At 34.1% G+C, this 15,652-nt stretch overlaps 1 protein-coding gene across 8 annotated transcripts in view; it reads left to right on the forward strand.

The window, feature by feature from the left end:
• The window catches only part of Iqub (IQ motif and ubiquitin domain containing), a 194,086-nt gene that overhangs the window by 19,074 nt on the left and 159,360 nt on the right, over positions 1-15,652 (forward strand). For all 8 annotated transcript variants that reach the window (XR_015448722.1, XR_015448724.1, XR_015448723.1 and 5 more), the window contains 2 exons: positions 172-327; positions 5,823-6,033. Coding sequence is in view for 2 of the 8 variants with exons in the window: in XM_021237619.2 (XP_021093278.1) it covers positions 172-327; positions 5,823-6,033 (367 nt within the window). In the remaining 6 variants the exon portion in view is untranslated. The remainder of the gene's footprint in view (positions 1-171; positions 328-5,822; positions 6,034-15,652) is intronic.

Here is a 15,652-nt window from a genome sequence, read left to right on the forward strand (position 1 = left end):
ATATGACTCAAATAAAATTTTCTAGTTGGTTATATAACAATAAATATAGTAAAAATTAACTTAAATGTATAGAAAAATTCTCTTCCCATATATATATATATATGCACATATGTGTATATAGTGAATACTATATACAATGAAGATTTGTTTAGTATTTTGTTTTTATTTTAGACAGTTTATCAGAGAAAAAAGATCCAACAAACTACAAATACAACATCTACACAAATGACTAAAATTGGTCTGTATGTATCAAACATGACTGATAAACTTGTAAGCCCCGGAAAATATTTTTCAGCAGCAGAATACCATACTCAAAGATTAAAGGCGGTAAGATAACTTTATTGTGGGCAAATACTAAAACTCAGTTGTTCAGTGTGTATCTCTGTGTGTTTTCCTAAGCCACATTAGCTTGAGAAAGAACCCATATGAATATGGGTCACTTTTTGTGTGTACTAAACAAAGTCTTTATCTACAATATCCCTCTATAGAAGCAAGCAGAATCCTAAGTGTTCCTAATCCTTTGTTTTTTCTTAAGGCACCTCAGGTGTTTCGTTTGTTGCCTTTGGCCATATTCTTACTGACTCTTATTGATTTTTTTTGATCATTAGTCTTAACAGTTCTATCTCTTGGCCTTAACCCTTGTCATAGAATTATGCAGAGACCTTTCCTGACTAATTGAAATCAAATAGGATATTAAAGTCTATTTTCTCTGATACTAGTATAGTCTCTATTTTATCATTTTCCCAGGTTTTTTTTCATGTTTATTTTCAATCTCTCTCTTTTTTTTTTTTGGTACGGGGGATAGAACTTGGGACTTTGCGCTTGCAAAGCAGGCAGTGGAACCACTGAGCTAAATCCCTGACCCTATTTTCATTCTCTTTGATCTCTTGTACAAAGCATTAGTTGGATCTACCTCTTAGCAATATTTTTTTATGAGCAAAAATAACCTGAAAGCAGGTATTTAAGATTTTGTTTTTCAAGTGAGAGGAAATTTGGAGCTAAGCCATTATTCTAGTTTAATCAGTCCAAGACTTCGAGAGATGAACCCAGAATTCGAAGTTAGGTTCATTGACTCACAGACTGAAGGCAACTGCACACAAGGGTAAACACAGATATAGCCTCACACCTGGCATGACTAGTGCCAGTTATTTCAGCAGATGAGATTTTACTTTTTTAAGTCTAAACTTATTTTCACTGAATAAGGGGAAAACAGAATTATTGTTGGGTTTGGGGAGAAGAGTAAAATTTAGATGGAATCTAAGTGAAGGAGCCCCTTGATAGACTCAAGGCATAGGCTGTGTGTAAATGGATCAGCGCCAAGGCTTAGCCTGGGAAGTGGGCCAGAGGTCTGCTCCCTTGGGAACACAGTTAAAAGAGCTGTAGAAGGTTCTCTCTTCTCTAAAGTTCTCTCAACTTCATCATCTGCGTTGTAAATCAAGGCTGCTTCTCTCTGTCAAAGTGACTTAGATCCTCTAGGCAAGAGTGAGACGTTTCATTCTAACTGACTTAATTTCAAACAGCAAAGTTTCTGACACTATGATTTTAGAGAACAAAGTTTCTCAGTGAGTAGGAAAATAGTCACTCAAAGAAATGGATTGCTATGACATTTTATAGCTGCAGCAGGTTCTTGGGAGAAAGACTGTTGCCTGTTAACTTTGTAGTTCATTCCATTAGGGCCAGTTATTCCAGACTGATGGTTTCTTTAGTTTCTGTCCAAACTAATTTTTACTTAAGTACTTTACTGGGTCTAGATGGTAGTTTTACAGTATTACCAAGAACCTCAACTGGACTCCATTAATCTCATCCTGTTGCTACTGTATGATGCAGAATCAGTTGCCTGATGCTCATCACCATGGCTGCATTCTATGCAGGGAGGAGGGAAAAGTCAAGGTGCATGTCCCATGTTCGCCATCTTCCAGGGTTTCTCCTGAAAGCCTCCCCCAGTGACATTCCATTACATTTCACTGGCCTAAACCGTGTCCTGTGACTATCACTGTGGCAAGAGAATGTGAGAAATGCATTTTTAAAGAAGCATGGTCTTTCTCAAGAAAGTTGAGATTTTCTTTGTAAGAGGAAGTAGAAGAGATGGGATGTTAGGTAGAGAAATCAAACTCTCTGTGCCACTTTTGCACCTCCAGTAAAATGATATTAAAACAATAGAAAAGTATAAACATGCAGGGTCAAAGAACACATGAGAAGAGAGAAGAGTAAATGCCAGTTGATTTTTTTGAAATTGTAAAGCAAATGGAGAAGTGCTGACCCACTAGAGGGACAATTTAAATGCCTGCCAAAGGGGACGGGATCAAGATTCAAATAGATTTCCCCCATGGAATCTTGGAAAGTGAGTTGGAGCCTGGGTAAGGAGTGAAGTTCCATTAAAAAAGTTTCTATATCTTCACGATTCCTTTCTACTTGGGCCCTGCTTATTTTATTCTTTATTTAGTTTCTACAGTTCAATATTTAGTGTTTATTCTTAAACACTTCTTATTTTAGATGAGATTATATTATGTATGCCTACTAATATTTTAACTTATTCTTACTGTTTCATCTAGTTAATTTATTAATCATTCTTATTTATTCTTTATTGACCTTTCCTTCTTTTTGCCAATTTCATTAAACTTCTTTTTGTTGTTGTTGTTCTTTTATCATTCAGAGGTAGGGATTTAATCTGTATTTTTTAGTAATTACTAATAGCACTTTAAAAACAATTCTAATTATTTTTATGCCAAATATATATGTAATCAGACTATATATCTTCTCCATGAACAAGTAAAGAATCTTGCTAGACCTTTCCATGCTCAGATTCTTTCTTTCTTCCCTTATTCCTCTTATCCATGAGGGATTTGATCTTATAATTATGTATAATTTACTGTATAGTTACAATGTTAGACCTTTGGTTTTATATATTTACATTGATATATATGATTTCAAATAAAATATATTTAGCTTAATGAGTTTACAGTTTTTATTCACTGCTCTAGTTCCCCCCCTAGAATTTATTTTGTTGAATTGTATTTTCTAGTAATTCTTTCAAAGATCATGTATGAAAAGTAAGCAATCTAAAACCTTATTCAATAATTCTGATCTGAAGATTTTTAGTTTGAGTATGCATAGATTCAGTAGGTTAGATTCAGACTTATTTCCAGTATTATTTTCCTTTATAACTTTGAAGCTTCATTTTATTAAAAGTTTGCTATAAACCTGATTCTGTTTTTATTTCTTTTTTCTACAAGATGTAGGTATTTTCACTTTATCCTTGGTATTTTGTAATATTACTGTGATGAGCTTGAAACTTGGTAGTGGACCCTTTCTATCTGAGAACTCATATCTCCCTTTGGGGAATGATTTTGTATTGTTTTGAGTAATTTTAGTAGTCAACTTTCTTCATTCTCTTTGGAGTATCCAGATTCAGTCATATTTTAGAATGTCTGAATTTATTGTTCACATTTCTTATTTTTCCTTCATTTGTTCTAATTTTTTCCACCTTTCTAATTGCATTGTAAAAGATTTTCTCACCTACAGTTTTGCTTATGAATTCTTTAGTAGGTATTGTACATTCTCCAAGTAAGATTGTAACAAACTACTAGTTCCCTGAAGTTCATTCTTCCCTTCTCCAATTATGGTAATACTATCTGGGCCACTCATATAAGACTACATTTCCTAACCTCCCTTGTCAATCAGTGAGATCATATAACAAAGATCTTGACAGTGAGTAAGGAGGGGCAAGGATGGGAAACACTTGGGATCTATTGTTAGTAAAGTGGCCTTTGCCCCTTACCCCTTCCACTGGCTGGATGATGATAAGTGGACCAGTGGGACATATGAGTAGGATGAAATTTGTTACCTATCTCAGAACTTTTCTCCCAGCTCAAAACTGCTTATGACTCTCTCAGTTGTTGTGTGAGAAGGGGAAAATTTCTGTGTTATTTAAATGAACGTTGTTGTTTAAGTTTAACAAATTTAATAGCACCCAAGGTAACATATATTATTTTTTAATTTAAAAAATAAAAATTATGATACAATCTTTTGTTGTTGTTTTTTACAAAATTATTCCTTTATCTGATAGCCTTTCCTCTAAAAATGTTGATTACATTTAGTCTGGTCTCATTTTTTTCTGTTTTGTTTTAGTTTAATAAAATGGTTTTAAAGCTGTAGGCTTGCCATCCTGTGGAGGGCTTGTTAATGTACAGGAGTTTTGGTTCCACACCAGCTTTTAATTCATTGGCTCTCGGGTGGGACCCAAGAGTTTGCATTGCTAGTAATTTTCCAGATAATGCTTATATTGCTGCACAGGCCATTACTCTTTGAGAACTACTATGCTAGTACTGTAATTCTCTTTCAAAAAAGTATAAATTCTTCATTTTGTTGGGTAAAGGACATTTTGTTTTGTTGGCTCTTCTCAAATGTTTGTTTATTCGTAAGTGCATACTCAGAAAATTTGAGATTCTTTATGTTCAATGTGCTGATCCAGTAGTAGTAGGATGTAAAGCTTGATTTTGGGAGGGATCTACTTCCTGGAGAAGGGGTTTGTATTCATCCTCAGCTTGCCTGACCTTTTAGGACACAGAGAATTCTTCTCTAGGCACAAATATTCTTTTGCTGTTTCCCTAAGTTGTTTTAAGGATCCAATCCATTTTGCTTATTGATTGATTGATGAATGCTTGATTGATTGATTGATTGAGGTACTGAGCTGCCTTCACACTGAGCTGCATACCCAGCCCTTTTTTATTTGTTTTGAGACAGTCTGACTAAATGGCTAAGTTGCTCAGGCGGGGCTCAAATTTGTAATCTGCCTCAGCCTCCCAGAGTGTTAGAATTATAGGCATGCACTACCAGGCTCGGCTCCCTTTTGCATTTTCTAAGCAGTTACTTTGATAGTGGCACTTCTGCCCAGAGCATCCACCAATTTGTGGCTTAAACCAGTCCTAAAGGCACTTCTATTTTTGGCTTGCCTTCTCAGTGACAAGTAGGTTAGAAGTTTCTTCTTCAGTTTATTTTATGTGACTCTTTTCTAGAAGAGATTCTTCACAGTTTATTCATTTGGTGACCCAAAAGCATGAACCAGTGTCTTTCCCAATTTTCTGCTTTACATATTTTTCTGTAATTATTGAGTATTAGAGTGAGGAAAAGCAATGTGTCAGCTTCTATCCTATCCTCAATCTTGATGCAGCCTCTCCATATTTTATTTGTTAGTGTAATTAATAAAATAACAAACTGTCAGGTATTTCATGAGCTTTTTGAGGGTTTATATTATACCATACTACCCAATATATTATACATCCTACAATTTAATACTTACCCCTCTTTTATGTAACCTGTCACACACCTACCTGCTGTGTGTTTAAGACATACAGTTTTGTTTTAAATATGTGCCTAAGCTGATGGGAATGAAGATACACTACAGATAATTATGATTCATGAGACTTGTAGCTTGGGCTAAACACTTTATTTTATGCACATTATTATTATCACTATTTTACCGATGAGGACACTGAAGCAGAGAGATGGCACCTTACCACAAATCATACACCTACGAGAGAGGGAAGATGTAAGCTAAATTGTACACCAGAGTCTGTACACATAAGTATTGTTTTTACAGCCTCCTATGAAGGTGAATGTGCTAGATTTCAAAGACAAAGAGCAGTGGTGTGCATTACCTCTGGTTTTCATGTTCGTGTCTATAGGAAGCCTGACACAGAGCTAGAACCAGACTCTCATTATTGTTTTCTTGTTGAGTTGGAAGCAAAATAATCATTGCTGCCTTTATCATCTGATCACCAAGTTGATGATAGACATTTTTAATTTCCTTTTAATTTAAACAGATTATAGTAATACAAACTTACTACAGGCGATGGCATGCTAAAATCTTCACAGAGGATTTAAGAAGACAGAAAAAGTTGAGGTTGGAATGGGAAGCAGAGGAAGAAATAAGGAAAGTAACAGAAAAAGAAGAATGGATGCAACTGGATTATTACCGCAGACATAATCCTAAAACAAAGGAGGATTTTGAACTTCTTTATAATGCACTGGAACGTAAGTTTGACATAGGCTTTGCATAAAATATTAATTAAAAAAATTTTTCATGAATAGGAAAACAGTTTACTGAAGACAAAAGGAAGACTTTTTTAGGAAGATAATTTGGGAATCAGGGATAGAGAATTTAGAAAGCTGAATATTGTCTTACATTTAGGATGAGAATGAAGGCTGCGATGAATTAAAAATGCTATTATAGGGCTGGGGATTTAGCTCAGTGGTTCTGGTGCCTGCCTCGCAAGCGCAAGGTCCCGCATTCGATCCCCGGTACCAACCCCCCCCCCAAAACAAAAATGCTGTTATATTAACCATTGGGAAATGTGCATACTATTATGTAGATTATGCAATTTTAATATCTTATTTCATTTGATTCTCACCCATGTGAGATAAAGAGAGAAAATACTGTCTCATCTGCTTTTCTGATGTTTTTGGCAACTTGTCCTTTCAGAAACAAACTGTTTAATACCTCAATTGTGCATCCTGTCTGGTTATGCTCTTCAAAGGAAGGGGTTGGCAATACCTTTTTAATCTCCCAGCAACAACAACAATAATAATAATAATTCATACCTTATTTCTTCTAAATATCATTGTGTTGGTTAGTGATAAAGTAAAGGCTTCTGTTGCTTGAACAAGTCAAGAATCCTTAACTCAGGGCACGGATCCACCATTTCCTTTCTCAGAGCCCCGTCTCCCTGCTTGTCCTCCAGTCTCAGGATAAATGTCCCCTGCCCCGGGGGACAGCCTAACTCGAGATGCGCTGGCAGCCAAACTCGAGTTCTCTATTGTCACCTCATCGCGCTCCTCACACCCTAATGTTTTCATTTATATCATCACTGTTTATAATAATGCATCTTTTGTTTAACATTTATTTCCATCACTGGAAACTCCATAGGAGAATAATTCTTTTATTTTTGATAATGTCTCTTTTTCATTGCTTAGCTCATATACCTGACAAATATTGGTAAAATGAGTGACTTGAGGAAGACAGGAGGGACAGAGGAGTCAGTGATGCAGTTGTTTCTCCCATGTCACCAGAAGCAACGGCTGAAGTGAAAATGACTGGACAAGAGGAATTACAGTGTTAGGTGTCTGCGAGCGGAGAAACTGGGTTCTTCTGAAAACACGGAATTTAAACAAATTACAAATAGGCTCATATTTTTCTAGTTGAGCAGGATCTTTTTAGCCAATGAAATAAATATTTGATTTCTCTATGGTTAATCAAAACATTAAGTGCATTTTCTTATATAGCTTTGTCTCTTCACATACTTTTTTTGTGTGTGAACGTTATGTGTTCTGTTGTTCATTCAGGTCATGATTTCCTCTCTAGTTGTATACGTTTTTGGGTGTCAGATTTTGGGTCTATTTAAATAGCTATAAGATGACAACCTATTTACTGGAGACAATATAATAAAACACTAAGTCTAATAATCAATATTTACATATTAATATGTTTGGTAATATACAGCATTGAGAAATGTTTATAGTGTCGTGTAGCAATGAGGAAGCTTGAAGCTGTCTTCTTTTACTTGTACATCTATTTTCCTGACTCGTTTAATCACTAATCTCTGGGAATATTATTAGTTTTACTTTAAACTTAACTTCTGTTTCTTTTTTTTTGTCAGATGATAACAATGGTCAAGTATCAGTGATTCAATAGAGAGTGCCGTTAATCAGTGTCTGTGAAAAGTCTTACGGACAAGTATGAAACTGACATTGTAGAAGAGCAGAGCTCATTGAAAATAATATTCCAAATTCATATCTGAATTAACTAAAGGATGTAAATGTTATTTTTCTTTTGTTAACAAGCAATTGTGCAAAATAATAGAAAACATGCTACATATTAGTGGTGTTAACTAGCACAGGTTACCGACTTATTCTAAGCTATGTTTTTTAAAATGTGTAAAACAGACACAATAATTTCTAACACACTACTTCATGGAGCTTAGTAAAGTGAAAAAACCTCAAAATATTACCTTTATGAAAGTATTTAAAAAGTGCCAGTATCTATACGTGTATGAGTTACTTTTATGTGGTGTCTTAGTTATCTTCTTCTTGCTGGGGCAAAATATCTGACACCCACAAGTCAAAGTAGGAGAGTTTTCAGTCCATAGTTGGCTGCTTCCAAGGCAGGGCGATATGGCCAGGGGGGCCTGGCAGAGGAGAAGCAGTTCAGGGTGTGACAGGCAGTGAGCCTTCATTCTTCTTTCCCTTCTTATCCTATCCAGGCCACAAGCCTATTGGTTGGTGCCACTCTCACCCGGGGTGAGTCTTCCTTCCTTAGTAACTACATCCAGAACTATGCTAAACCGATCCGTGGACTAACCAGTATCACACACCCATGATCCAGTTACCTCCCAAAAGTCCCACCTGTGAGCACATGAGGCTTTGGGGGGATATCTAGGTATAAGCCATAACATATGTTAAATAATTTTATACAAAATTTCTATATTAAAGTAGAGCACATGTTTTATGAGTCTACATTATTTCTATGGAATAGAAAAGGAAATGAATAAAATTTCTTGTGTAAGGATATCTTTCAGTTTTTTTCAACTCTAAAATTATAAATAAACCCACTTAGAGTAATTATTTCAAAATTCTGTCTGATGTAGTTAAAATCTGGTTCACATGCTCAATAGTTTATATTGGCCCTTTAATGAGTATGGGTTTTCTAACTCCAATCCTTGAAACTGCTGCCCTCTTGTGGCTCATAGTGACAATTGTATAGTTTGAAATTAGAATTCATGAGATGAAATGTAACTTTTCCTCAAAACAGCCAGTCCTTCAGCAATAAAAGAAAAATAATATAAATTTAAGAAAATAAATTTAACTCTCTAAAATATATCAAAGACAAGACTGTCTCCAGTCAACATTTGATTTTTATGTCTTTTTCTTATAGCAGTGTATTGAGAGTGACATTTTTCACTAGTCTGAATTGTCACGAGGACCAGTAGTTGAAGAAAACAGATTCTAAGAGTCTCATATTGTAAAGAAAGCCTGAAATAATTCAGGTTGTGTTTATTCTAAGTTGTTATATAAGTAAAATTATTCAGAATTTTTTGTGTCTAGCTTTTAAAATTCAGTATTATGTCATGAGATTCATCCATGTTATTGGGTTAGATCAGACAGTATACCATTGCATGAATATACCATGATTTATTTAGCCATTTTACCGTGAATCTGTTCTCCCTACCCCACTCCCAGTTTTGTCAAGTACAAGTAGTGCTGTTACAAACCTCTTTTGGTGAGGATATGTGTACATTTCTTTTAGGTGTAAATCTAGTTGTAGAATTTCTGGTTTATAGGATATAAGTATTTTCAGCTTTAGGGGATCTTGCTAGGAAATTTTTCAAAGATTATACTAGTTTATATTCCTATAGGAGATTGTAAAAGTTTTAGTTGCCCTGTCATCCTCTCCAACATTGGGCACTTCTGTTTTTTTCATGGTGGCTTCTGAACAGTGTGCACTACTGTCCCCCTGCCTCATTTTTTAGTGAAATTCCAGTAATAGGTGATATAGTAGGATACTAGTATCATAAAGAATTTACAGAGGAAATGAGGTAGGAACTATTCCTTGGCCTATGGATTACTCAGCCAGACCAAACATATGAACAGGGATTAGGAGGGAGGATTTAAAGAGGTTAGCAAAGTGCTTTTTTTTTTAATTGAGGAAGCTACGACTATGTTTGGAGTGGGGCCAAGGGGTATTATTACTTGCTAACTATATGCCTAATCTTCATGCCTAACTTCAAGCGAACTTTTTTTTAGGAATGCAAAGGACTGGTGCCTAAAGCTTGTTCAGGGTGGTAGACTGGTGTCTCACACCAACCTAGGAAACCAGAGATCTAGAGGAGAGCTGACAGAGGTCTTTGACACTGGAGACTGTTGAGGCACTGAGATGTACAGCCTTGCCAAGATATCTTTTAGCAGAGAGGTGTTTGCCTTCTGTCAATTGTAACTATACAATAGAGAACAAGAGCAAGATTGAGAGGTGATTGAGGTCCTCTTGGGTACTGTTCAAAAAGACCAACTGGAGATATGATGGAATTTTGTCAGAAAGAAGGTTGGCATGAACAGTTGGGTCATCTGTAAGTGGCTACTAGAGAGCAGATATATCTGTACATCTGTCTGGGGCCAGAGGAGTGGCAGGAGGAGAAAGATTCAGCTCAAAAGCCTCAGAAGAGTGAGCATGGATTGTCTGTCAGGCCTGGAGAGTGGGAGTTCACCCAACCAAGTAAGAACTGCACCTTCCCACTCACTTAATTCCCAAAGTGAGTATGGAGGGGAAGCAGAGTTCTGATGAGGAGAGGCACTGAGGTGACAGTGAGTGCAGAAGATCTACCTTTTTCTGAAATATCCACAGCAGGTTTCCATCCTTGCCACTTTTGGTTCATCTTTTCATTCTTTTAATAGTGTATTTTTCAGGGCAGAAATCTTTAATTTTGATAAAGTTCAGTGTGTCAGTTTCGTCATGCATGGGTCATGCCTCCGGTGTTATATTTTTAAACTAATCATTATATTTTAAGGTCACGTATGCTTTTATCTAGGATTTTATCATTTTATGTTTTGTATTTTAGGTATATTATCCAGTTTGAAATAATAATATGAGTTGAGAGATACTTGTTCGGGTTAATTTTTTAAATGTTTTGCTTTTGAACATCCATTTGTTTCCATACCATTTGTTGAAAATGCTATCTTCTCCCCATTAAATTGCCTTTGTATCTTCAACATTTTAGTCCATTTGGGCTGCTGTAACACAGTACTATGGATTGGGTAGCTTGTGAACAACAGAAGTTGATTTCTGAGAGTTTCTTAGAGTTTGGTGTTTGGTGAGAGTCCTTTCCTCGGTTCATAGATGAAGCTGTCTCGTAGTGCTGTCACAATAGTGGAAGGGTGACATGCTCCTTTGAGCCATTTTTATAAGGGCACTAATCTCATTTATGAGGGCTTCACCATCAGGACCTAATAACCTCCCCCCAAACCTCATCTCCTAGTATCAGTACTTGGAGGTAAGGAGTTGAACATATTAATTTAGAGGAGACACAAGCATTCAGATCATAGCAGTCAAAAATCAGCCAACTTTGTTTGTATAGATTCATTTCTTGGCTCTCTGTTTTGTCCCATTGCTGAGAGAAAGAAAGAGAAGAGAAAGAGAGTTTTGATTGTAATAAGTATTGAAATTGAATTACTTGAGTCTTCACGTATTGTTCTTTTGTCTCTTCTAGTCTTTATCTTTCCATTTATAATTTAGAATTGGCATTTGATATTTTCAAAAAGACCTTGAGAGAATTTTAAATGGCGTTGTGTTGAATTTTTTTTTTTTTGGAACAGGGTCTCATTATGTATTCCAGGCTGGCCTTGAACTCACTATGTAGCACAAGCTGGCCTCAAACTCATGTCAATCTTCTTGCTTCGGCCTCCTGAGTGCTGGCATTACAGTTGTGTGCCAAATTGGGGAGCATTGGTATCTTAACAATATCGAGTCATGAACACAGTAAGCCCTTTCCATTTATTTCAGTTTTGATTTCTTTCATCAGTGTTTTGTGTTTGCAGCATACTGATTCTGCACATGATTAGTTAATTTATATTGAAGTGCTTTATTTTTTGGTGTGGTTTGAAATGGCATTTATTTTACATTTAAAATTCCAGTTGTTTATTTCTGGCATATAGGAATACAGTTGACCTCTGTACTGTATTGATCTCGCTTCCTCAGATATTGCTAAACTCATTTTTTAATTCCAGGGATTAATTTGGGATTCTTTGATATTTTCTATATAGATAATTAGAAATTATGTTTTCTGTGAATGAAGGTAGTTCTATTTCCTTTTTCCTTTTCTCTCTTTCTCCTTAGTGTCTTTTAATGAACTAGCTAGGGGTTCCATTAGGATGTTGAATAGAAATGGTAAGAAGGCATATCTTTATCTTTTCAGTCCTAGAAGATCCAAATATACTAACGTATTTTTTCATATGGAAATTAAATTGTTTCACACCATTTGTTTTTGGACATCATTTCTGCACTGAATTGCTTTTCCCTCTTTGTGGAAAATTAGTTGTCTACCTATTTGTGGGTCTATTTCCAGATCTTTTCTCCTGTCCCATTGATATATGTCTGTATTTGCACCAACATCATACTGTTATCAGTTACTATGGCTTCATAAATCTTGATATTAGAGAATATTAGCATTGTGAATTTTTCTTTTTCAAAGTAGTCTTTGTTCTAAATCTTTTGCATTTCAAAATAATCTTTAGAATCAGTTTATACAGAAAAATTTGCTGGGAAGTTGTATAGGATTAAGTTTAATCTATATTTCAATTTAGGGGACAGTTTCTTCTTATAAAAACTGAATCATCAAATTTGGTTTTATGTTGAAAATATTGGGTCTTTCATCATAAGTATCACTTAAACATTGATATTCACTGATGTTCTTTATCAGGGCTAGGAAGTTCCCTTCTATTCCAAATTCTTTGAGAGTTTTTTTTTTTTTAGGAATGGATGTTAGATTAAGTGACATCAATTCTCAATTGATAAATCAACCCTGCATTCTTAAGATAAACTCCTTATTTATGACCTTATGATTTTTATATATTGTCAAATTCAGTTTGTTAAAATGTTGTTTAGAATTTTTGCTAAATTTATAAAGGATATTAATATGTAGTTTTAATGTTTTCTTGCTATTTTGTTTCATGTTGGTATTAGGGTAATACTGGACTCTTCTATCTGCTTCAGTTTTCTCAGTTTGTATAGAATTAGTATTATGTTTTCCTAAAACGTTTAGGATTCACCACTGAAACCATGTAGGCTTGGAGTTTTCTTCATAGGAAAATTTTAAACTACAACTTCAGTCTTTAATAGGTATAGTGCTATTCATGCTATGTATTTCTCCTTTGGTGAGCTTTGACCAAGTTTATGCCTTTTAAAGAATTTGTTGGTTTTACCTAAGTTTTTGAATTTATTAGCATAAAGATGTCAATAATATTCCATATCCTTTTGATACTTTTAGGGTCTGCAGTAATATTATCTAAATTCCTAATTCTAGTGATTTTGTTTTTTCTCTTTTTTCCTAATCAATTTGGTTAAGGATTTATCAATTTATTTTATTTTTCTCTTTTATATTTTCTTGATTTCTATTATTATTTCCTTTATAGTTTCCTTTGTTTGATTTACTGTTGCTTCAGTTTTCTCTTCCTTTTGTAATCATATGGTGACACCTAAGGCCATTGGTCTAAGACTTTTTTCTTTCCTAAGACAGATGTTTGGTGCTAAAAATTTTCCCCTAGTATGGTGTCAACTGCATCACAAAATTTTTATATGCCGAGTTTTAATTTCCTTTCAGTTCAAAATACTTTCTGATTACTCATTTGATTTTTTTTGATCCATGGAATATTGAAGTATGTTATTTAATTTTTAAATATTTGGGAATTTTTCAGAGACCTTTCTGTTCATTATTCATAATTTTATTGTGGGGAGATAATGTAGTTTTAGAAGAGTTAAGCCTTTCTAAGTTTATTGGGACTTAACAATCAGTATACAGGTTTTATTGGAAAATGTTCTGTCTACGCATGAAGAGAGTTTACATTCTGCTCTAGTTGAGTGGAATAGTTGATAAATATCAGTTAGATTAAGTTGGCTAATAGTTCATGTCTATATATTTACTAATTTTCCATTTACTTGTTTATCAGAAGGGTATTGAAATCTTGGAATATAATTGTAAATTCTTCTGTTTTTCTTTGCAGTTGTATCAGATTTTTCTTAATGTTTTTTAACTATCTTATTATATGCAGAAGCATTTAGGATTGCTTTATCCTGTTGATGAATTGAGCTTTTTATCATTATGAAGTGATTTTTCTTGTCCTTTATATATATTTTTTTGCTGTTAACTCTATTTTGCCTGATAGTAATATACCTTTCTTGGCTTTCCTTTGATCACTGTTAACATGGTGTATGTCTTTGGATTTTGTGATTTTTTTTTTATTGGCAACTTGATCTAGAATTGTAAGGAAATTTCTGCTGTTTATACCACCTGTGGTAATTTGTTGCAACAACCCTAGTAAATTAATATAGTGTCTCATATTTTTTGTGTGGTTTTATTATTATCCCTAGGGAACATTTTATAAAGATGGAAGATTCTTATTATAGTTACATAATGTCATCTCTCTATAGTTCTAGAAACTCTCAGATTAGATGTAAAATGAGTTTTGTTCAGCTGTTTCTGTTCATTTTTTCTATTCCTTGTTAATAGTTGGGACATAGTATTTCTCTCTTGATATGTTCTGTCCTTTACTAAAGATTTACTTTTTTCATCTAATGAAGAATTTTATTGGAATTAAGTCCATTATATTCATTTCTAATTAGCTTGATTGGGTTGATTCTCTTAATACATCATACTAATAATGTAACAAATAACAAATCTGTATATATATTATATAATTGTATATATTCAGATTTATCAGAATTTAAGTTTTTATATAAGAGAGTATTATATTGCTCTTTGAGGTTTCCAGAATAGCTTAAATAATAACCTACTGGCCTAGATTTATTACTGATTCTAAGAGTTTCTAATTTAACACTGGTATATAAAATAGGCTTACTTATATCATTCAATTTTTATTTGTTTTGTGGGGAATATCTATATAATCCTGTAATATAAGTATTCATAGTTATTATTTCCACAAGCAAGCAATTTTTCTCTTCATTAACAAACTGACTTTTGGTGTACAGATTTTGTCATATTTCTTAAAGTTCTTTTGGCTGGTAAAGCTACCTTGAAATAATAAACTCATCAATCACAGATTTCCTGAACTTTCATAATATAATTTAGTTCTTAAATTTACAAATCCTCTTGCTGGGAAGATCAAGCTGTACAGTGTTTGAATAATGTATTCCTGATAAAGGACAGAGAGGATTTTTATAAAAAACATGACTGGCAAGTTCTTGACCAGATCAGGATGATTTCAAATTGAAATTTGAGAGGAGAAAGAAATACCATGCAAAACCTGTAAAACCAAATAACATGAGAGGAAGTGGTTATGAAAGGAGGGTCCAAAATAACACTGTAGTTTCAGACATCTCTCTTCCAATATATAGAGACTGATGTTAAAACCTGAAATTTTAATAAAAGGCAAATATGTTTTCTAACTATATAAATTTATATAAACTTAGTATGTTCTGAAATACCTCTGCAACTTGATGAGAAAATAGTCAAGTCTAGAATGTTACAGTGGGAAAATACGTATATTTGATTGAATTGTATCTAATTGAATACAAGAGTATCATAATCTTATGTCAAGGACAGATATATCCAAAGGAAGTCTTTAAACCTAATAGTGAAAAATATTAGGCTTTGAAGTTATGATAAGTGAGAAGAGAAGCAGAAATTCTCTTTCTTGTGGACTTTACCATCTGTCCAACTAGGGAGAGGCAAGGAAACATGTTAGTTTTTTTAAGAAGAGACAGTGTCATTCTCACTTTTATATGCACCATGTAATCTTGTACAGTTCCTGTCACGTAATAATGGCTTACAAATTGTTGAGCATTTTTAATTGACAAAGAAATGATAAAATTTTGAGAAGTATAATAACCATATCAGGGAAACAGACTCCCTAAAGCTCAGAAAAATAGATT

Source organism: Heterocephalus glaber, unplaced genomic scaffold, assembly GCF_053883595.1.
Source record: "Heterocephalus glaber isolate CG9 unplaced genomic scaffold, H.glaber_assembly_v1.0 deba00000546, whole genome shotgun sequence".
NCBI classification, from domain to species: Eukaryota; Metazoa; Chordata; class Mammalia; order Rodentia; family Bathyergidae; genus Heterocephalus; species Heterocephalus glaber.